Source organism: Trichechus manatus, unplaced genomic scaffold (genome assembly GCF_000243295.1).
Source record: "Trichechus manatus latirostris isolate Lorelei unplaced genomic scaffold, TriManLat1.0 scaffold00024, whole genome shotgun sequence".
Taxonomy (NCBI): Eukaryota; Metazoa; Chordata; class Mammalia; order Sirenia; family Trichechidae; genus Trichechus; species Trichechus manatus.
Window position 1 is genome coordinate 11,254,707 of NW_004443960.1, and position 23,276 is coordinate 11,277,982.

The window sequence follows — 23,276 nt, forward strand, 5'->3', positions numbered from 1 at the left end:
GTGCGGGCACCGGCCCCGGGAGCAGCATCATGAGCGGTGAGTGGCGGCCCTGCCGCTGTCACCTGCCCCAGTCGCCCCAGCTCCCGCCGCTCCATCTGCACACTGCGAATCCTGAGTCCCCGCATCCCACTCTCTCCCAGACCCCCGCCCCATCGCTCCCAGTGTCCTGACCGCTGGCCACCGGGATGCCTAGTTCCTAGCCCCTGGTCACCTCCAGTTCTCTGACCACCCGAGTCCAGGCACTCCCAGTCCCCTGACCCCTGTCCATCAGTTACAACGAGCTCCTGGTCCCCTTGTCCCTCAGTCCCTCCCAGTCCTCCGACTACCTTGCCCACTTACCAGACCCCCGCACTCATCTCCCTTGTCATAGTCCCTCCTATCTCCCAGACGCTTGAGTCCCAGTTCCAGCCCTCAACCCCTCAGTCATTCCCAGGACCCAGGACCCTTGCCTCCAGTCACTCCAGTGTCCACACAGGCAGAGGGTGACTCTAGACACTCAGTTTGTTGACCCCTAAGCCCCCGTGTCCCAGTAGCTCCTAGTCCCCAAAAGACTCTCAGTTCCTCAACCCCTTTGTCTCCCCGCCTATCTTATTCCCTTGGCCCCTGTGCCCCAGTGCTTTGCTGTTCCAGTCACCACTTGTTCATTTACCATCCCTGCCTCCCTCTCTGATCCTCGGGTCTTACACCTCGGTTATTCCTTAATACTCCAGCCACTTCCATTTCTTCTAGCTCATGTGAGGTCTCGCTTGTCCTGCCCTGCAACCCTTCCTTTCTTGCCCATTGCTGAGCCCATCTGAGGACGGTCGTTTTGCCCTTCTGCCCTCCTCCCTCCCTCCGGGGAGAGGGCTGGTTCTGGTGGAGAGGCTGGAAGGGGGAGGGAGATGGGTGTAGACAGCTTGTCCTCAGTGTTTCTGAAGTTTGGTCCCTTGACTCTGACTTAATGTTCACAGTCCTTTCCTCTGAAGAATCTTATTGGTGTCTTGGTGCTAAGTCATTCCTGGGTGTTATATGTGGCGATGGGAGTGACTCAGGGAAGCGTCTTAGCTCGCCCTGACTGTCTTTCCGGGCACTATGGGATCCGGATTTCCTCAGGAGGGACCGCCTGTCCCCTTACTGCTTGTTTTTCCCTCACTGTGGAATTGCTTCTGAAGAATCTCCGCATCCAGCTCCCTCTGCCCTAGCTTTCCACTGAGGAATTTCTGAAGATTGGGAGGGGGCAAGGTGACAGGGCTGCTTCTCTCTTCATTTTTAACTTTTAAGTTATCTCTGGATTTTTTTCCCCCAAGTTTTGTGTCTTTTGGTTTTGCTGTTCAAGAGCAGAATTTGTGAAGCAGTTGGTCCTTCTGAGGGGGTTTGTGGCAGAGTAAGGAGGTTCCTGTGAGATAGTCCGTCTTCTGTTACCAAAATGAGTGAATAGGGTTTCTTGAACGTTAGTGGTGCCACAGCAAAGATGTGAAGAGCTGGATTGACTACTCTGGAAGTCCCGGTCAAATGGGGATAAATAGAAGCCCCTACCTCCTAGGCTTGTTGTAATGACTACATAATATTTCTTAGGTAGACTGATTGGTACTATGCCTCTCACATGGTATATGAGAGGTATCATTGTTGTTGTTTCCATAGGACCCATGTGGGGTTGGGATTGGGGTTATTTCTTTGCCCAGCTTTGGGATAAGGGCTGAGGCTAGGCACTCCCTGAAAATCTCTTCTTTTAATGTGACCAAGGAATCTTTGTCACAGGTTCACAGTTAGGGACCATTCTTTATTCTGTCTTCATCACAAGAGGAAGTGAAATTGACAAGCCAAGGGGAATTGATCAGTTTATCTTTCAAGGAGCAATTTAATATCAAAGTTAAGGAAGGATTTTACTTTGATTTTTAATCGTTAGGTCTAGTCGGAAAAGACTCAACAGCAATGGGGGTTTTTTTTTTTTTTTTGTTAAGACCAAACAAGTTACAAAAAGAAGCCAATAAAGAACTTTTTAGGAAAAAGGCATTAAGGATAAAAAAATAAAAAACTATTGCCATTGAGTTGATTCGGACTCATAGTGACCCTATAGGACAGAATAGAACTGCCCTATGGGGTTTCCAAGGAGCAGCTGGTGGATTCAGACTGCAGACCTTTTGGTTAGCAGCCAAATGCTTAACCTCTGCACCACCAGGGCTGCATTAAGGATGAGAGACTTCTTTTAGAAAGATTGTAGTAGAAGCAAAAAAAGTGGTTGCTGAGAATAGAAGGGGAAGTCCAAGGTATTCTCAATCCTTTTTTGAGAATTCAGTTGAAAGGGGAGTTTCCCACCTGTGGGGTTAATAATTGCCATATAATAAAATAATATGACATAGACATTTTTCCTCTCTTCTGTCATTTTTCTGTTTTTTTTCTTTATTGTACTTTTCATGAAAGTTTACAGAGCAAATTAGTTTTTCATTAAACAGTTAATACACGTATTATTTTGTGACATTGGTTGCCAACCCCATGACATGTCAACACTCTTCCTTTCTCGACCCTGGGTTCCCCATTACCAGCTTTCCTGTCCCCTCCTGCCTTCTCATCCTTGCCCCTGGGCTGGTGTGCCCATTTAGTCTCATTTTGATTTATGAGCCTGTCTAACCTTTGGCTGAAGGGTGAACCTCAGAAGTGACTTCACTATTGAGCTATAAGGGTGTCTGGGGGCCATACTCTCAGAGTTTCTCTAGTCTCTGTCAGACCACTAAGTCTGGTCTTTTTTTTTTTTTTTGTGAGTTAGAATTTTGTTCTACATTTTTCTCCAGCTCTGTCTGGGACCCTCTGTTGTGATCCCTGTCAGAGCAGTTGGTGATGGTAGCCAGATACCATCTAGTTGTGCTGGACTCAGTCTGGTGGAGGCTGTGGTAGTTGTGGTCTATTAGTCCTTTGGATTAATCTTTCCCTTGTGTCTTTTGTTTTCTTTATTCTCCCTTGCTCCAGATGGGATGAGACAGTGGAGTACCTTAGATGGCTGCTCACAAGCTTTTAAGACCCCAGACGCTACTCACCAAAGCGGAACATAGAGCATTTTCTTTATAAATTATGTTATGCCAATTAAGCAAGATGTTCCCCGAGACCGTGGTCCCCATGGCCCACAGCCCAGTAATTTGGTCTCTCAGGGAGTTTGGATGTGTCTATGGAGCTTGTCTTTTTTTTTTTTTTTTAACAGAAAATTTCAAACATCAGAAAAGTGAATGATAACCCCCCATGTACCTATCATATGACTTCAACAGTTATCCACTCATTTCATCTATATCCCTCCCTACTTCCCTCCCCAGATTTGAAGCGAATCCCAGGCACCATATCATTTCACCTGTAACTATTTCAATATGTATCTCTAAAATATAGAGACTTCTTTTTTTTTTATAACTCAATTCCATTATCACAGTATAAGAAATTAGCAAGAATTCCTTAATAGCATCAAATATCCAGTCAATGTTCAGATTTCCATGATTGTCTTATAATTTTATAGTTTATTTGTTAAACTCAGGATCTAAATAAGGTTTAAACACTGCAAGTTGGTTATATATTTTTGTCTCTTTCTCTTTGTTTTTTTTTTTTGTTTTTTTTTTTAAATTCAGTGGCATTTAATACATTCACAGAATTGTGCAACCATCACCAGTATCACCACCATCTCGTTCCAAATGATTTTCATCACCATATTCCCTTTTCCCTGTAGCCCCTTGGCAACCATAATTTGCTCTCTTTCTCTATGGATTTCCCTATTCTGGACGTTTCATATAAATGGAATCATACAATAGGTGGCCTTTTTTTGTCTGACTTCTGTTATTTTAGCATGTTTTCAGGGTTCATCTCTGTTGTAGCATGCATCAGTACTTCATTCCTTTTTGTGGCATAATAATATCCCATTTTATGTATATTTCACATTTTGTTTATACATTCATTTTGATGGACATTTGATTTGTTTCTTCTACCTTTTGATTATTGTGAATAGTGCTGCTGTCAGCATTCACGTACAAGTATTTGAACACCTGTTTTCAGTTCTTTTGGGTAGACAGTGAGGAGTGAAATTGCTGGGTTATATGGTAACTCTGGAGCCCTGGTGGCAAGGTGGTTAAGAACTTGTCTGCTAACCAAAAGGCAGTGGTTCAAATCCACCAGCCACTCCTTGGAAACCCTATGGGGCAGTTCTACTTTGTCCTATAAGGTCACTATGAGCCAGAACCTACTCAACAGCACCTAAGAACAACAACAACGATGGTAACTATGTTTAATTGTTTCAGGAACTATCAGACTGTTTTCTAAAATGATGACAATATTTTAAATTCTCACCAGCTGTATAAGAGTGTTCCATTTTCTCTATATCCTTGCCAACACATAGATTGTCTGCCTTTATGATTATTGCCATCCTAGGGGATTTGAGGAGCCCTGGTGGTGCAGTGGTTAAGAGCTATGGCTGCTAACCAGTGGATTTGAAGTGGTATCTCATTGTGATTTTTGATTTGCATTTCCCTGATGCTGATGAAAGGAGCCTTGATGGCTCATTGCTTAAAGCTCTCGGCTGCCAACCGAAAGGTCGGTGGTTCCAACCCACCAGCCACTCCTTGGGAGAAGGATGTGGCAGTCTGCTTCCATAAAGATTTACAGCCTTGGAAACCCTGTGGGGCATTTCTACTCTGTCCTATAAGGTCACTATGAGTCGGAATCGACTTCATAACAGTGGGATGCTGATGATGTTCATCATCTTTACATGTGCTTATTGGCCATTTGTGTATCTTCTTTGTGGAAATGTGTGTTCAGAGTCTCTGCCCATTTTTTAATTTGATTATTTATCCTTTAATTGTTGAACTGTAAGAATTCTTTATATAATCAGTATACAAGTCTCTTACCAGATATATGATTTGCAAAATTTTTCTCCATTCTGTGGGTTGTCTTTTCACTTTCTTGATGATCTCCTTTGAAGCACAAAGTTGAGTCTTTTTTAAACTACAAGTTCCCCTTTCATCACTTTCTCTTTTTTTTTTCCCTCTTGCAATTTTTGTTGAAGGAAACAGTCATTTATCCTGCAAGGTTTCTTTGTGGAATTTTGTTGACTGCATTCCTTTGGTGTGGTTTATCATGTGTTTCTCTGTCTCTAATAGATCCTGTAAATTGCTAATTAGAGTCTGCTGGGTTTTTTTTTTTTTGAGTTGAAAATGTTTTAGTGGAGTCAGAGGTCAGATGGGTTCAAGGCTGAGTGCATTAAGTGCAAGTAACCAGGAAGTGGAATGGCCTAGATAAAACACATACAAGATGAATGGGTATCATGAGGCCAGAAACAGCCCGGATGACCATTAATAGGGGAGTGGATAAATAAATGTGGTATAGTCACATGATGGAAAACCTCAAAGATGTTAAAAGGAATAAAATGGATAGATACACATCGCTGTGGCTGTATCTCAACAACATTAATGTTCTGTAAAAAAATCAAGGTGTAGATTCTACCGACAATGTATGCCTTGATGCCAATTAAAACGTGCACACTAAACAAGGTTTATGGATTCATATATGTATGTGGTGGTGTTGGCTGCCTTGAGTGGGCCCCTAATGCATGGTGACCCCATGCACAGTGGAAGAAAATGCTGCCCGGTCCTGTGCCATCCCCAAAGTCTGTTGAGGATTGGAAGATTGTGATCCATAGGGTTCTAATTGGCTAATTTTTGGAAGTAGATCACCAGGCCTTTCTTCCTAGTCTGTCTTAGTCTGGAAGCTCCTCTGAAACCTGTTCATCATCATAACAACACACAAGCCTCCACTGACAGATGGTTGTTAGCCGCCCATGAGGTGCATTGGCTGGGAATCAAACCCGGGTCTCCTGCGTGGAAGGGCAAGAATTCTTCTGTTGAACCACCACTGCCCCTACATATATGTATAAAGAAGTGAACAAATTGTCAGGAAGAATTCCTGCTAGACAGGTGTGGGTGGTTGGCTCCGGATGATGGAGAACGGACCTGGGGTGGTGTTTGGAAGCCCTTTAGCTTTATCAGTAATCATTTGTTTTACTTGTTTTCCTCTAAAGCATTCAGTAGGTAGGAGTGCTTGATTACCAGCCTCTTCAAGCTAAGAAATTCTGATTTCCAGATAATACTGTTACTCTTACTGAGAAAGTAGAACTTGTAGGGCCAGAAAGTCATTACTCTGTTCAAGCATTTTCTCTTGTAAGACTTTATACGTAAAGGTTGTTGATGCTCGTTTCCCTCAGTAATTATTCTGTTAAGAATCCTGAAGTTCAGCAGACACTGAGATCCCTGTTTTGAGGGTGGGGAAAGCCAGGCCCAGAGAGTTCAAATAACCCGTCAACAGGGAGCTCCAAGGCCTGCTTAGTGGGTAATTTACTGTGGTTTCTTGCCTGATGTTTGTGTACATTTTGGCAGCTCCTTCTTCTTTTTCTGGAATTTTGAAGGTCAAGGTTTTCTCCTGCATTGACTGGCCATCTCTGGCAGTGGCTTGTCCTTGGAAAAAAAATCAGCTGAAATGAGTGAATGGAAAAGAGAATATTTGTGGTTTTCATTCAAAGGCAGAAAAAGTGACGATATTGATTTTTTTTTTTGTTCCTAACGAAGGCACTGGTTGATCTATTATGGCAAACACTTGACTACCTCCTATGTTAGCAAGCCACAATGGACTAAATCCCACTGCCATTGACTCTTGCACTCCCTTGTTGCACGACTGCCTGAGTGACCTATAGGAAGTCAGATTCTTAGAGCCCTTAAAATTTGGAACTAAAATTCGTAATTCCAGGTAAAGCACCTTTCATCTGACCACTCTCTAGTCTATTGAAAAAAAAAAACAAAACCCAAACCTGTTGCTGTTCAGTCAGTTCCGACTCACGGTGACGCCCACTGTGCTCCTTAGTGTTTTCAATGGCTCTGATCTTTCGAAAGTAGGATCACCAGACCTTTCTCCTATGGTGCCACCGGGTGGATGTGAACCACCAACCTTTCGGTTAGTGTTGTTACGTGCTGTTGAGTCAACTCCAATGGATAGTGACCCTGTGTGTTACAGAACAAAACGTTGCTCGGTCCTGTGCCATCCCCACAGTTGTGGCTGTGTTTGAGCCCATTGTTCAACCACTGTGTCAACATCAACAGTTAGTAGTTGAGCTCAAAATGTTTGTGCCACCCAGGGACCCGTCTTGCCTATATATAACCAAAAAGGCAAACCAGTTGCTGTTGATTCCGACTCATGGTGACCCCATGTGTTTCAGGGTAGAATTGTGCTCCATAGGGTTTTCAATGACTGATTTTTCGGATGTTGATTGCCAGGCCTTTCTTCTGAGGCACTCTGGGTAGACTCAAACTCCCAGTCTTTCAGTTAGCAGCTGAGTGCTTAACCGTTTGCTCCACTGCTGTCTAAAGTAGTCCCAGCCTTATGATGTATTCAAGTTATGAGGAACTGCACTTTGATCATCTTTCTTCTGGTACGTCTTATTGTTAGTAGTATGTACTGCATACAGTGTTGCAGCACATAATTTGCTGATGGTATCATTCTCAGCTGTTCACTCGCAGATGTTTATCTGTAATGTTTCCAACCCCCAAAGGCAAATAAAGATCAGATTTATAGAGATACTGATAGTAAAAGGCAATAGTAACGAAAACTTCAAAAAAAAAAAAAAAAGGTATTCAATTTACGTCAGAACCAACTTACAACAGAGTCGTTGGAATGGAACCCTGTGTAAGTCGGGGACTATCTGTATAGACTGTACAGTCTCAACAGGGATGATGTCACCCCCCTAAACCCAAAACCCACTATCATTGAGTGGATTCCGACTCATAGTGACTCATGGTTCTTTATTGCTTTTTTTTGCCCAAGTGGTTACACTAGTTTACAATGTTGCCAGTAAGGGTGAAGGCCTCAGTGGCAGCAGAGCCAGGTTCAGCATTCAGCAAACATTTATTGGATGACAGTTTGGTGCATCCTCTGTCACTTAGCAAAAGGCTGTATTGTTGGTGTCTTTTGAAGCGAATTAAATGAATGTACCAAAAAATGTTTTGCTCAAGTATTGGGTGTGTTAGGCAGGACTCTTCAATCGCATGTGGCAGAAACAAATCAAATCGATTTCAGTCAAAAGGGAATTCATAAAGTCTTGTAATGGAAACGTTTAGGAATAGGGCTGGCTTCAGGCTCAGCTGAATTCAGGTGCTTAGATAGTCATCAGGACTATCTCTCTGTCCAGCTCTCAACTCTTCTTTCCTCTTAATTGACTTCATCCTCAGGCAACCTCTCCTTCATGGAGACACGGTGGCTGCCAGCAGTTCTTGGATCACATCCTACAATGTAGCAACACCCAAGCAAAGAGTGGACCTCTCTTCCAATAGCTCCAGCAAAAGTCCCGGGACTGACTTGCAGTGGTACGGCTGGCCACATGGTCACCTTTCAACCCATCCCTGAGATTCTGGTTGGCCAGGCCTGGGCCATGTGTCCAGCAGAGCCCAAGGGTGGAGTCTGCCTCATCTAACTGTCTGGACTGAGGATGAACTAAAGGAAGGAGGGCTGTGGTAATGGTTAATGTGGTCAGGGGAGGCCCACTGGCAAGGTGAGATCTGAACAGAGACCTGAGGGGAGGGGAGGGGTGGCTTCCCAATCTGTGCGCCTGAGCAGCTGGAAGGGGTGAGAATTGCCTGTTTCTGGGGTGGGTAAAGCTGCGGAGGAGCAGGTTGTGGGAGGGGGGTGAGTAGTAGCAGCTTGGAGCCTGCAGTCTGAGTGCAGCCACTTTTGCCGGCTCTGACTTTTGCTCGCAGAAGCCTGGTAGTAGTGTTTGCTCTGTCTAATTGGGCAGCACCGTGCTGGGCCTGGGCTCTCTGGCATCCTACAAGGAGGAAATCTTGTCCACTCGCGTCATAGCTTTCTTTTTTTTTTTTTTTAAATGTTTAATAATTTATTTTTGTTGTTGAGAATATACACAGCAGAACATACACCAGTTCAACAATTTCTACCTGTATAATTCAGTGATGTTGATTACGTGGTTGTGCAACTATTCTTTACCCTCCTTTCTGAGTTGCTCCTCCCCTATTAACATCAACTCATTGTCTCTTAAGTTTCCTATCTAATCTTTCAAGTTGATGTTGTCAGTGTGATCCCATATAGGTGGTTCTTCAAGAGCATAATGCTCAAGGCAGACATTCTTTACTAGTGAAGCTAAACTTACTGTTTAGTTTAAAGAAGATTTCAAGGGATATTTTTGGTTTAAGGTTTAAAGATGATCTCAAGGCAGTAGTTTCAGGGGTTCATCCAGCCTCCATGGCTCCAGAAAATCTGGATTCCATGAGAATTTGGAAATTCTGTTCTGAAAAAATCCTTTCGGTCAGGATTCTTCTATAGAATCTTTGCTCAAAATCGCATCATGTTTTTTCTTGCTTGGGTCTTCTTATCTTGGAACCTGCTCTTTCCTCCCTCAACTTAAAAAAAATAAATAAAAGAGCAAAACACCAAAATGATATTAAAGACTATTGTGAAATAGCAAAAAGATGGAAACAACCTACGTGCCCATCAACGGACGAATGGATAAACAAATTATGGTATATTCATACAGTGGAATGCTACGCAATGATAAAGAACAACGATGAATCTGCGAAACATCTGATAACATGGATGAATCTGTAAGGCATTATGCTGAGTGTAATTAGTCAGTGCAAAAGGACAAATATTGTATGAGACCACTATTTTAAGAACTCAAGAAATGGTTTAAACACAGAAGAAAACATTCTTTGATGGTCATGAGGATGCGGAGGGAGGGAGAGGGGTATTCACTAACTAGATAGCAGATAAGAGTTATCTTAGGTGAAGGGAAGGACAACACACAGTACAGGGGAAGTCAGCACAACTGGACTAAACCAAAAGCTAAGAAGTTTGCTGAGTACAACCAAACACGTTGAGGGACAGAGTAGCAGGGGGTGGAGGGGGTCTGGGGACCATGGTTTCAGGGGACATCTAGGTCAACTGGCCTAACAAAGTTTATTAAGAAAATATTCTGCATCCCACTTTGGTGAATGGCATCTGTGGTCTTAAAAGCTAGTGAGTGGTCATCTAAGATGCATCAATTGGTCCCAACCCACCTGGAGCTAAGGAGAATGAGGAGACTCCATCAGCCTGAGACCAGAAGAACTAGATGGTGCCAAGCTACCACCAATGACCGCCCTGACGGGGAACACAACAGAGAGTCCCTGATGGAGCAAGAGAAAGGTGGGGTGCAGAACTCAAATTCTAGTAAAAAGACCAGACTTAATGGTCTGACTGAGACTGGAGGGATCCCGGAAGACATAGCCCCCTGACTGTCCGTTAGCCCAGAACTGAGACCATTCCCGAGGCCAACTCTTCAGACGAAGATTAGACTGGACTGTGGGACATAAAATGATACTTGTGAAGAGAGCACTTCTTAGCTCAAGTAGATACATGAGACTAAATGGGCAGCTCCTGTACAGAGGCGAGATGAGAAGGCAGAGAGGGTCAGGAGCTGGTTGAATGTACATGGGAAATCCGGGGTGGAAAGGAGGAGTGTGCTGTCACATTATAGGGAGAACAGCTAGGGTCACATAGCAATGCGTGTATAAATTTTTGTATGAGAAACTGACCTGAACTGTAAACTTTCATTTAAAGCACAATAAAAAAAAAGACTATTGTGAAAACAGAGACTATTCCTATAACTCTACCTCCCTAGCACGTTAAATATTTCGGTTTTTAGGTATTCCATTGCTGTCTTTGTTCAAAACATATGCATTTTACATAACTGCATTAAGAATCTACATTTGAATTACTGTTTCCCCTTATATAATAGCATTTATCCATGTTCGTTCACTTTACAATTATTAAAAATGGCTGCACAACATTCCACCAAATTGATGTACCACGGTTATTTAGCTCTTCTCCCAGTGTAGAAAAAGAAAGTAGTTTCTATTTATGATGTTTTAGGATGAGGTTGGCAAAAGTTTTCCATAAAGGGCCAGATAGTAAATATTTTTGGCTTTGCAGACCATATGGTCTCTATCCCAACAACTCATTGCTGCCATTGTAATATGAAAGCAGCTATAGACAACATGTAAATGAAGGCATATGGCTGTGTTCCAATAAAACTTTATTTATAAGAACAGGCAGCAGCTGAATTTAGCTTGCAGGCTGTAGTTAACCAATTCCTGTTTTAGGAGAATATACAGTAAAGATCTTTGTGCTTGTGACTTTATCTTCAGGCAGTCATTGTGTTGCAGTGGAAAAATCTTTGGAATCAGACAGTCCTGGATTTAACACCCTATTATAGAGCTTTGGGCAAAATTTTTAACTCCTCAGACTCTTAATTCTGTTGAAATAAAAATCATATTAAGCGAATGATAGAAATTGATTGAAGTTTGTTTAATATATGATTTGAGGGTAACATTTCAGTAACAAATTGGTGTAACATTTCGACTAGAGAGTCAAAAATGTTCTCAAGATGAGAAGAACTTCCAAAATTCTTAAACCACATCTTACTGGTATTGCCATGGAAATGGGGGCAGGGAGGGAGGAGGAGGGGCTGGAGAACAGTGCTTACATAATAACAGTTTACCCTAAAGCTCAGCTTCTGGTCAGACCCTGGAGTTCCTGTTTCTGGAAACTGACTGCACATAGATAATTCTCCGAAAGACCTCAATACCTGAGGCAAACCGGTCTCCAATAGGCTGCTTTCTAGGCTAGTGTTTGACATGAAGTTGGCTTCAGGAAACCAGTTTTTTCAAGGCTCGAGGTTCAGAAGGACACCTAAGGGCAAATGGCCTGGGTGAGTCACTCCAACTCCATGGACCCCAGAAATCTGGATTCCAGGAGAATTAAAATGGTTTCTCAGTTCCCTCATCAGAAAATGGAAATGAAAGCAAGTAATGAATGTACAGTACCTTGGTGCCTGGAAGATAGGAGGGCTGATGAAATAGTTATTTGTTCCTTTTCTCATTCCTCCTTAGGTTAATTTCTAGGGTATCAGAAAGGTATTTTGATATTCTTGTTGCTTTTGGTATGCACTGCCATATTGCTCTTCAGAACTTGTTTGCTATTGAGTCGATTTGGACTCATAGTTACCCTATGGGATGGAGTAGAACTGCACCATAGGGTTTCCTAGGCTGTAAATCTTTATGGGAGCAGATGGCCACGTCTTTTCTCCCATAGAGCCGCTGGTGGGTTTGAACCGTCAACCTTTCATTTAGCAGTCCAGTGCTTAACCACTGTACCACCGGGGCTTGCTTTTCAGAACTTACTGCACCAATATATTGTTACCAGTGATGTGTACCTGTTTCACCATAGCATTACCAGCATTGGGGAATTTTAAATGTTTTTTGTTGACTTGTACTTAAATAGTGTTATCATGTGGTAGTTAATTTAGTAAGTATACAATTTACATTTCTTCAACCACTAGGGAAGATACACTTTCTTTTCAAAGTGTCTGCATACTGCCATTGTAGTGTTTTATCAAGTCCAGCGGTTGGCAAACCATGGCCTATGGGCCTACCACCTGTTTTATACATAAAGTTTTATTTGTTTATGTATTGTCTATGGCTGTGTGTTATGATGCTGAACAGGTTTAATAGACCTTCTAGACTAAGATGGAGTAGGAAGAAAGGCCTGGTGATCTACTTCTGAAAATCAGCCAATGAAAACACGATGGATCACAACAGTCTGATCTGCAGCGGATATGTGATGACGCAGGACTGAACAGTGTTTCCTTCTGTTGTGCATGGGGTCTCCATGAGTCGGATGCCAGCTCAACAACAGCTAACAATAACAAGGTGGTTCTGTCATTCTACAATGGCAGATTTGAGTGGCTGCAGCAGATACTGTATGGCCCTCAAAGCCTAAAATATTTACCATCTGGGTCTTTACAGAAAACGTGTGCTGGTACCTGCTCTAGAGTAAATTGATGGTCCCTGTTCTTTGCCTGTTTATGAATCTGCTGTTGACTTGGTCTTTGATCTCAGACATCATAAGCTTACTTGGATGGCCTGAGCCCATCTGTGTGGAAACAGAGCCTGCCTCTTTCCATTGTGTGGTGATGGACAGTCTGTCCTGTTGTTCTGGCCCAGCTGTGCCACTTTATTCCACAATACTGGGAACCAGGGCCCTGACTTTGGGGAAGAATGATTGTCCATTTGATCTCTTCATGCATTAATGCTTGCGCAGACAAAACCACTGCCTTCCTCTGCTCCTTACACGCACAAGGCTGCAGCTGTGTCCTGGCGCGTTCTGGTCTCTTTATTTAAAGCAGCCACTTGGGGGACCGTGGAACTAAACCCATAGGAATCTTGGTTCAATAATTGTTGAGTTCCTCTGTGAACTGGGGTTCAGTAAAGTGTATTTTCTTCCCTGAGGGGCTCATAACCCAGGGTAGAACCAGGAAACTGGCTTCTGATTCCCCATAATCCTTTCTGGGATGAGGATTATATCAGCACTGTGATGTGGCTGGAGGGCCAAGGGAGCAGGCTTAGAGCACAGTTCATTGTGCCCATCGAGGAATACTTCTCAGAGAAGGTAACACTTGGAGCCATTGGGAAGCTGGTTTTTCTGTGGTGACACTTTGCAGAGGGAGCCCTTTTTCTGCACTGAAATTCACCTGCCTAAGAGGTTAGCCTGGTCTTGTGGTCTCGTGGAGGTTGGATGGTCTTTGGAGTACAACATTAGGTCTGTCACCTCTGAGCTTTTCACTGGACAGGTGACTCAATGTCTCCAAGCCTCAGTTCCTCCATCTATTACAGCGGAACTGCCAGCACCCACCTAATGGGGGATGTGAAGGTTGAAATGCATTGCTCAGAATGGCAGATTGGTGGCAGATCTGGCCCTGGGAATGTTATGTTCAGCCCATGCAATTTGGCTGAAACACTGCTCTAAAAAGAGTATGATTAGGTGCCAACTAATTGACATGAAAATCTTGATTTCCAGGTTGTCCTGAAAAACCAGGTGATTGGGCAACACTGGGCTGGCACTGCTATGAGGTAACTGTCAGCTGAAGCTGAGGAGTAGCAGCTGCCGTCTCTAAAGGGGTCTGTGCCTTAGTTCACACAGTCTCCACCTTGCCCTATTGCTTTCCCTGCCCACCACACTCATTTCCATTCACCACCTGACCCTGTAGCCGTTGAAAGGAAAAGCCCCTGATCTTGTATATGCCCTTGGCATTTATTGGGCAGCTCTTTCTGTCTCCCCCCACTTTCCTTCACTTCTGCTTTCTTTCCACTTCTTATTTGAAATGGTGGTAGATTTTTGTTGTTATTGTTTTTGGAATTAAAATACCACCACCACCACTAAACTCATTGGGCTGATAGTGCCACCCATCCCAGGTACCTGCACATATAACTGAGTATGAATTCTGACAGTTACAACCTTCCATTCAGTTCCACAATTCATTCAGTTCCACACAAGTTGATGCAGTACTTGTCCCTGCAAGGCTTCGTATGTGGGGTCTTGGTTAGAGATGGGGGGAGGTGGGAGCATGGTTATGACATGGGCCTGTCTCCAGCCTGTGGAGAACTCTAATATGTAATTGCCTAACTGCAGGGTGGCCGCAAGTCTGGAAATATAGGCACTATAGTACTAGGGCCACCATGAGTCAGAATCAACACGAGAGCAGTGGGTTTCTTTGTTTTCTTGTGCTAGGGCAGTGGTTGGCAAACTACAGCCTGTAGGCTAAATCCGGCCCACTGCTTGTTTGTAAATAAAGTGTTATTGGGACACAGCCAGGCTTATTCACTTACATATTGTCTATGGCTGCTTTTGCACTATAAAAGTTGTAGTGCAGAGTTGAGTAGTTGCACTGTGACAGACTGTGTGGCTGAAAATATTTACTGTCTGCCCTTTACAGCAACAGTTTACTGACCCTTGTCTTAGGGCATGCTGAGGGCACAGGTTTATTCAGTGAAAATCAGAAACACAAATCATCTTAGGCCGTGCACCACAGATGTGTATGCAGGGTCTGGTGGAAATGCTGTGCTCTTCCCAGTTGTGCAGCGCGCCTTGAGTGTTTCGCTTACTCACTGAGTATATCATGTGTTGTCAGCAAGTCACTGTGCGTTCACCTATGCTCCCGGATGTTAGGGCCACAGCATAGATAATTCAGTGCAGGATGAAAGAGATGGGTGCAAAGGGTATTGGGGCCAGAGTCGGAGCAGCACTCATTGCAGGGCTGGCTGTCATGAAGGCCTGGCACCTCACGTGGAGGAAGAACTGCGCTGGATGGGGGAGCAGAGAAGCGCGGTTGGAGCTGGAGGGGCATGTGGGAGCAAGGAAGGGTTTTTATTAAATTTGAGGTGTCTTATGACATACTTATACGGGGTGGGAATTGTGAGAGGGAAAAATTGATATCTTAGTCATCTACTGCTGCTATAATAGAAATACCACAAGTGGATGGCTTTAACAAAGAGAAATTTATTCCTCACAGTTTAGGAGCCTAGCAGTCCAAATTTGTGGTGCCAGCTCCAGGGGAAGGCTTCCTCTCTCTGTCAGTTCTAGGGTAAGGTCCTTGTCATCAATCTTCCCCTCATCTAGGAACTTCTCAGCGCAGGGACCTCGGGTCCAAAGGATGCATTCCCCTCCTAGTTCTGCGTTCTTGGTGTAGGAGGTCCCCATGTCTCTCTGCTTGCTTCTTGCTCTTATATATCGAAAGAGATTGACTTTAAACACAACCTAATCTTGTAGATTGTGTCCTGCCTCATTAACATCTTAGAGGTAGGATTTACAACACATAGGAAAATCACATCAGATGACAAAATGGTGGATAATCACACAGTACTGGGAATCATGGCCTAGCCAAGTTGAACACATAATCTTGTGGGGGACACAATTCAATCCATGACAATTGATGATGTGAGAAAAGGAGGGACAGTTACTGAAGCATGCCCTTGAGCAGGTGAGAGGAGATAGAATTCAGAGCACAAGTGGAGGTTTAAGTTACTTAGCCTCTCAGGGCCTCAGTTTCATCATCTGTGAAATGGGGATGATTTAACTTAGTTTAGGGCAGAATTTCTCAACCCCAGCACTAGTGAATGATGTTTTGGGCTGGATCATTCTTTGTTGCAGTGGGGTATCCTGTGTGTTGTAGGATGTTTGGTAGCATCCCTGGCTTCGACCGACTAGATGCCAGTAGCACCTCCCAGTTGTGACAACCAGGAATGACTCCATAATTGTCACATGTCCCCTGAGGGCAAAATCACCCTGATTGAGAATTGCTTGTCTCCACCCACTCCTTGGTGAAGAGTCCCTTTGTAAGTAAACCTCCTGCCATTATCCTTACTTGAGTGTGCCTGTTTCCAGTTAGGACGCTGACTGATGTAGATGTTAAGAACCTCCTAGCTCAGACAGACGCTCCCTCTGTATAATCCAAAGTGTGAAAGTGAGCAGGGAGTAACTTTTCTACTGTGTGACTCAGTGTAGGGGCCCTGTGCTATCTGGAGTCGTCTTGTTCAGATGACAGTTCTTTAGAGGAATCCTACTGTAGTTGTTCCTTTGGCTTGGAATGTTCTCTTGGCCAGTATCTCCTTGTTGCAGTGCTTCCCATTTAAAAAAAAAAAATTTTTTTTAAATTGAGGTGAAATTCACATAACAGAAAATTAACCATTTTAGGATAATGATAATGTTGTTAGATGCCGTCGAGTCAGTTCCGACTCATAGCGACCCTACATACAACAGAACGGAACACTGCCTGGTCCTGCACCATCCTCACAATCATTGTTCTGCTTGAACCCATCATTGCAGCCACTGTGTCAATCCATCTCTTTGAGGGTCTTCCTCTTTTTCACTGACCCTCTACTTTACCAAGCATGATGGCCTTCTCCAGGATCTGGTCCCTCCTAATAACATGTCCAAAGTATGTGAGATGTAGTCTCGCCATCCTTGCTTCTAAGGAGCGTTCTGGCTATACTTCTCCCAAGACAGATTTGTTCGTTCTTCTGGCAGTCCATGGTATATTCAGTATTCTTTGCCAACACCATAATTTAAAGGCTTCAATTCTTCTTTGGTCTTCTTCTTCATTGTCCAGCTTTCACGTGCATATGAGGCAATTGAAAATACCATGGGTTGGGTCAGGTGCACGATAGTCCTCAAAGTGACACCTTTGATTTTTAACTCTTTAAAGAGGTCTTTTGCAGCAGATTTGCCCAGTGCAATACGTGGTTTGATTTCCTGACTGCTGCTTCCATGGGCGTTGATTGTGGACCCAAGTAAAATGAAATCCTTGACAACTTCAATCTTTTCCCTTTTTATCATGTTGTTGCTAATTGGTTCAGTTGTGAGGATTTGTGTTTTCTTTATGTTGAGGTGTAATCCATACTGAAGGCTATGGTCTTTGGTCTGCATCAGTAAGTGCTTCAAGTCTTTACTTTCAACAGGCGAGGCTGTGCATCTGCATAATGCAAGTTGTTAATGAGTCTTCCTCTAGTCCTGATGCCCGTTCTTCTTCATATAGTCCAGTTTCTCGGATTATTTGCTCAGCATACAGATTGAATAAGTTTGAATAATAATGGTTGCTCAATATGAAGAATGTAATCAGTGTCACTGAATTTTAGATGTAGAAGTTGTTGAATTGGCAAGTGTTTTGGTGTGTATATTTTCACCACAAAAACAACAACAACAAAAACAACTAACCATTTTAAAGCGCACCATGCAGTGGCATTAAGTCCATGCACAACATTGTGCAGCCACCACCTGTGTAGCTACTTCCAAAACATTTTCATTACCCTAAAGGGAAACCCCACACCCATTATGTAGTTGCTCCCCATTCCCTCCTCCCCCCAGCCCGTGGAAACCACCAGTCTGTGTTCTGTCTCTATGGATTTATCTATTCTTGTCTTTCCCATTTTTTAAAGTGCAGCTTAAGTCCCAGCTTTTTCTGTAAGCCTTTCTGGTCCCCCAACAGAATGGCTGGCGGTGTGGAGCACTGGCTTAAAAGTCATGGAGACCTGGGCCTCAACCTCCAACTCAGCCCTTGCTTGGCTGCGTGACCTTGGACAGAATTTCTGGGCCATGGTGGGTACCCAGAGAATGTTGCCTTCTTTTTCTTCTCTCCTCTCTACCTGCAAGCATCTCACAGTTGGCCGTAGGCTGAGAGATGTGTGCCATGACTTTACCTCCATCACTGCAGCAAGAGGTAGTGAAGTGTCACTATTGAAATGTGCGTGTGGCCTGGCCTCTCTGAGCCCGGGTTGCCTCATGTGTGCAACGGGGATGGTACTTACCTTGATCTCCAGGGCTGTTGCAAGGATTAAAGAAGGAACAAATACGTAGAATGCCAGGTTGCTTCTTGCTAGTTTCCCACTCCCCAGAGTCCAGGAATCCTCTTTCACCTCTTCACCACCCAGGGCACCAAACACAGAGGCCTGAATTGGATTGCTTTGCCCATACCTTGGAGAAAAGGTACCAGTTGCCATTGACCTGATTCTGACTCATGCGACCCCATGTGTGTCAGAGTAGAACTGTGCTCCATAGTGTTTTCAGTGACTGATTTTTTGGAAGTAAATCGCCAGGGCTTTCTTCCTAGACACTTCTGGGTGTACTCCAACCTCCAGGTTAGCAGCCGAGCTCGTTAACTGTTTACATCAGCCAGGGACTCCTGGAGAGAAGGTGGTGGTGGTTGTTAGGCGCTGTTGCGTCCATTTCGACTTATAGCGACCCCATCTGACAGAGTGGAACTGCCCCATAGGATTTTCTAGGCTGTAGTCTTTACAGAAACAGATCACCAGGTCTTTCTCTTGCAGAGCCGCTAGGTGGGTTTGAACTCCCAACCTTTCGGTTAGCAGCTGAGCACTTAACCGTTTGCACCACCAGGGCTCCTTGGAGAGAGAGGAGCCAGTTGGAAATACTTCTCAGAGCCAGAGGTCTTGATGCCTCTGGTCTGTAGCGTTGCCAACAAAAGCAATAATAACAGCTAACATGTATAAAGTGCTTGGCATATAGTAGGCATTGTTCTAGATGCATGATATACATCCACTCATTTAATAGCCATAGGAGGCAGGTTCTCTGATCCTTGTTTTACAGATGAGGAACCTGAAGCAGAGAGTTCTATAACTCGCCCAAGATCACATAGCTGGTGGAGCAGGATTCGAAACCAGGCTCTTCGATTCTTAACCTCTGTTCCGTTTCCCCAGGAGGTTGCTTTGGCTTGAGTGGAGACCCCAGGCAGAATGCTAGAGGTTTGGGGTAAGAATTAGTGTACAATCTTGAGAATTTGAAACATTAAAGGCAAAGATAGACAACAGAGATGCCTCTGAAGCAGGTGATTGCTTTTGCTTGCAGTTGTGATTTCTGAGTTAGAGAGTTAGGGATGACTGTATTTCTGACAGATTTGTATTCCCTGGGGCATCTTTACATTTTCTCTTTTCATTTTGATGGTGATCTAACAAGAAATTAAAAAGAAGCCTGTTCTGGCTCATCTGATTGACAGTGTTCCGTGGAGACTACCTGGGAGAAGGAAGGAAGCCGGGAGACTGGGGTTTGGTCACTCAAGTGTCACAGAGAAAGCCCTCCTGAACCTGCAGTGGGGCTGGAGCTGCAGAGCTGTTACAGGGCTGAGGGGCCAGCAGGTGTGTTCATTTCCTGTGGCTGCCCTGACAAATGATCACAAAGTGGGCGACTTAAAACAACAGAAATTTATTCTTCCACAGTTCTGGAGGCCAGAAGTCCAAATTTAGATTGTTGGCAGGGCCACACTCTCTCCAAAGGCTCTAGGAGAAGATCCTTCCTGTTTTCTTCCAGCTTCTGGTAGCTCCAGCTGTCCCTTGGCTTATGGCAGCAGCATAGCTCCAACCTCTGCCTCCATCTTCACGTGGCCGTCTTCCCTGTGGGTCTCTCTGTCTCTTCTGTTTTCACAAGGATGCCAGTCATATTGGATTCGGGCCCACCTTTCTCCAGTATGGCCTCATGTTAACTAATTACATCTGCAAAGATGCTATTTCCAAATAAGATCACATTTACAGGGAGTGGGGGTTAGGACTTCAACATGTATCTTTGGGGGACACAGTTCAACCCATGCAGAATTTAGCAGATGGCAGAGCCAGGAGCTAGTGGACTTGGAATTGAATTCCATCTTGACCCCTTCCTTGGGACTAGTCTTGGGTAAGAGTCTTTCCCTCTCAGAGCCTCAGTTCTCTCTCCTGGATGGAGCTACCTTCCTTCTTTGTCAAGGATTAAATAAGTCGGTCATTGAATGGCTTAGTCCATCATTGGGGCTCAGTAGGTGGGCATCGGTTCCCTGCTTCTCTCTGGAACCACATTCCATTGGGAATGCTCTCTGGGTAGTTGCAGTGTTTGCGGCTGGAGGATTCTTCTTGGCCTCTGCAGGGGTTGGTATATTCTCCACTTTGTCACTGGGAGATGATAAGAAAGAGACCAGTTTATATCCATGCAGTGGAATATTATTCATCTGTAAAGAGAAACGAGGAAACCTAGTGGCTCAGCGGTTAAGAGCTCAGCTGCTAACCAGAAAGTTGGCAGTTTGACTCCATCAGCTGTTCCTTGGAAACCCTAGAGGGCAGTTCTACTCTGTCCTATAGGGTCGCTATGAGTTGGAATTGACTCGACAGCAATGGGTTTTTTTTTTTTTTCTGGGGGGTATAAAGGGAAATGAAGTTCTGATACCTGCTACGATATGGAGAACTGTGAAGACATGCTGAGTGAAAGAAATCAGACACCAAAGGACAAATACTGCATAATCCCACTTCTATGAAATATCTAGAATAGGCCAAATGCATAGAGACCAAAGCTTGTTAGTGGTTACCAGGGGCTGGGGGGAGGGTGAAAGGGGGAGTGATTGCTGAAGGGACACTGAATTTCTGTTGAGGGTGATGAAGAAACTTGGAAACATGGCAGTGGTGGTCACACAACATGGTGAACATAATTAATGTCTCTGAGTTGTACACATAAAAATGGTTGAAATGGCAAATGTTTTTTTATGTACATTTTACCACAATAAAAAGAGAGACAGACAGACAGACCAGTAGCATTGATTACTTCTGCCTGTCTGACTCCACAGAGTCCCTGTGTTTGCAGACTGCAGAGCTAGGAGGGTATGAGCTCACGCAGAAACCAGTGTCCAGAGAAGGAAGTGACTGTCCTTGTCACATGGCCAGCACTGGGTGAGAGCTCATGCCTGGTGACTTCCCGCTCAGCCCTCCTTCCACTGCTCAGGGCTGTGGGACTCTCTGGTCACCTCCTGCAGTGGATGAGTTGTTCTGAGGCCACCTGTGCTTCCCACACCCCATGAGACCCCTGCCCTCATGCCCCATTTAGGGCTAAGTTGGCAACAGGTGCCCCTTCTGGGGTCAGGATTGCCTCACCTGCAGAGAGAGATCCAGCCAGGGAGTGTGAGCTTCTGGGCTGAGACCTGCACAGGCTCAGGTTGTTCCTATCTAGAGAACAGGCTGTTTCCCACCATGAAAAGAGGCTTCAGAAAGTCAGGCAGGGGAGGCCGCTGACACCTCATCTAGAAAAACAGCAGAGCAAAACGCCACAGCAGATATCTGGGAGCATGGTGCATAGAAAGAGGGTTAGGAGCTAACTCCTTGCTGTTCATGTGTTGGCTGGGGACCAGCAGCATCAGCATCACCTGGGAGCTTGTTAGAGATTCAGAATCTTAGGCCCCACCTCAGACCTTCTGAATCAGAGCCTGCATTTTAACAAGATCCTAGGAGATTCGTGTGCACAGCAAAGTTTGAGAAGCCCCGCACTAAACACTGTCTGTCAGTGGTGAGATGATGGAGATTTTAATTTTCTTTGTACATTTTTTTCCAGATTTATTATTATTGTGATTTTTTTCCCACATAAACATGAATTACTTTTATGATAAAAGAATAGCAAAGGTACTTCCAGGGGGAAGCCCTGCAAAGTCTCCCACTGACACTGCCCAAGGACAGCTAGACTTGTTGGGTCTGGTATCTGGTTCTGGGGAGAGAAGAGCAGAAACTAAACCCTCTGCTAAACAAGGAGCAGGTTTTGTTGATGGACACAGGTGTCGAGAGAGGTGTTTGAGGGTCTTGGGCAGGTGAGGTCTGTGCAAGCATTCTGAATGATGCTTCATAATGGCCTCTTGTCCAGTGGCAGTGGTGGGTAGGCTATCCTTTATCAAAGCCTCTTCCAGAAAAAATAATGATGGCAACTGTCTTAGTTACCTAGTGCTGCTGTAACAAATACCATAAGTGGGTGATGTTAAAGAACAGAAATTTATTTTCTTACAGTTCAGGAGGCTATTTGTCCAAATTCAGGGCACTGGCTGTAGGGGAAGTCTTTCTCTCTGTCGGCTCTGGGGGAAGACCTCGTCTCAGCTTCTGTCGCCCCAGTGCTCCTTGGTTTCTTGGATATCTTCACGTAGCGTCTGTCTTCCCCTGTTTGTGTTTCCTTGTCTCTGTGTCATTGTTGTTGGGTGTTGTCAAGTTGATTCAGACTCATAACGACCTCATGTAACAGAGTAGAGTCAAACTGCCCCATAGATTTCCTAGGCTGTAATCTTTACAGAAGCAGATCACCAGGCCTTTTTGCTGCAGAGCCGCTGGGTGGGTTTGAACTGCCAGTCTTTCCGTTAACAGCTGAGCACTTAACTGTTGCACCACCGGGCCTCCTTGTTCTATGTCTAGTGCATCGTAATACATAGCCATGCCTCTCATGATGGGAGTCATTTGGCTTCTTGTGGAGAATCAGTTGTATTTCTGACAACTGCCTACCTGGTGCTTTGAAGTACCTTTGCACTGGGCCCTCTTGAATGGAAGCTTGGTGTATAACACGTGTGTCAGTTGGGAGTGCTTTTAGCTGCAAGTAACAGCCCAAAGTACGGTGATTTGGACAAATAGGGTTATTTATTTTGTGAGAGGTAGGAGACTTCTGCTGTTGGTTCAGCAGGTCATGATTCAGGGCTGGTATCTTTGCTATTCTCTTGGCCTTTCCTTTAGGATTGCTGCTTCATGGTAGCAAGATTCTACTCGGGCTTCATGCCTATGATTCATGGTTTATGATTGAGGCATGAAAGATGGAGGAAGGAATGATGCCATTCACATCTGTTCCCTTTATCAGGAATGCATAACTTTCCCGGAAACATCCTAATGGATGTCTGCTTTCTTCTCATTGGCCAGAACTTCTTAAGGTCAGCCTTAGCTGCCAGAGAGAATGAAAAAAGGAGTAGTTAGGTTTTTCAACTTTTGTTGCATACGGTGGCATGGGAAAAGGATGTTGGTGATGATGGTGAGGTCATCCAATGAGCAGTGACTGCTGTACTAACCCAAAAAACAAAACAAACAAAAAAACCCCACTGCTGTCGAGTCTTTTCCAACTCAGTGACCCTTCAGGAC

General features: G+C 44.4%; 1 protein-coding gene across 1 annotated transcript in view; it reads left to right on the plus strand.

The window, feature by feature from the left end:
- Positions 1 to 6: 6 nt before the first annotated feature.
- SNX29 (sorting nexin 29) overlaps positions 7 to 23,276 on the plus strand; it is a 589,817-nt gene continuing 566,547 nt past the window's right edge. Inside the window, exon 1 of the mRNA XM_004373263.3 lies at positions 7 to 36. Within this exon, the coding sequence (XP_004373320.2) occupies positions 30 to 36 (7 nt within the window). The 5' untranslated portion in view covers positions 7 to 29. The remainder of the gene's footprint in view (positions 37 to 23,276) is intronic.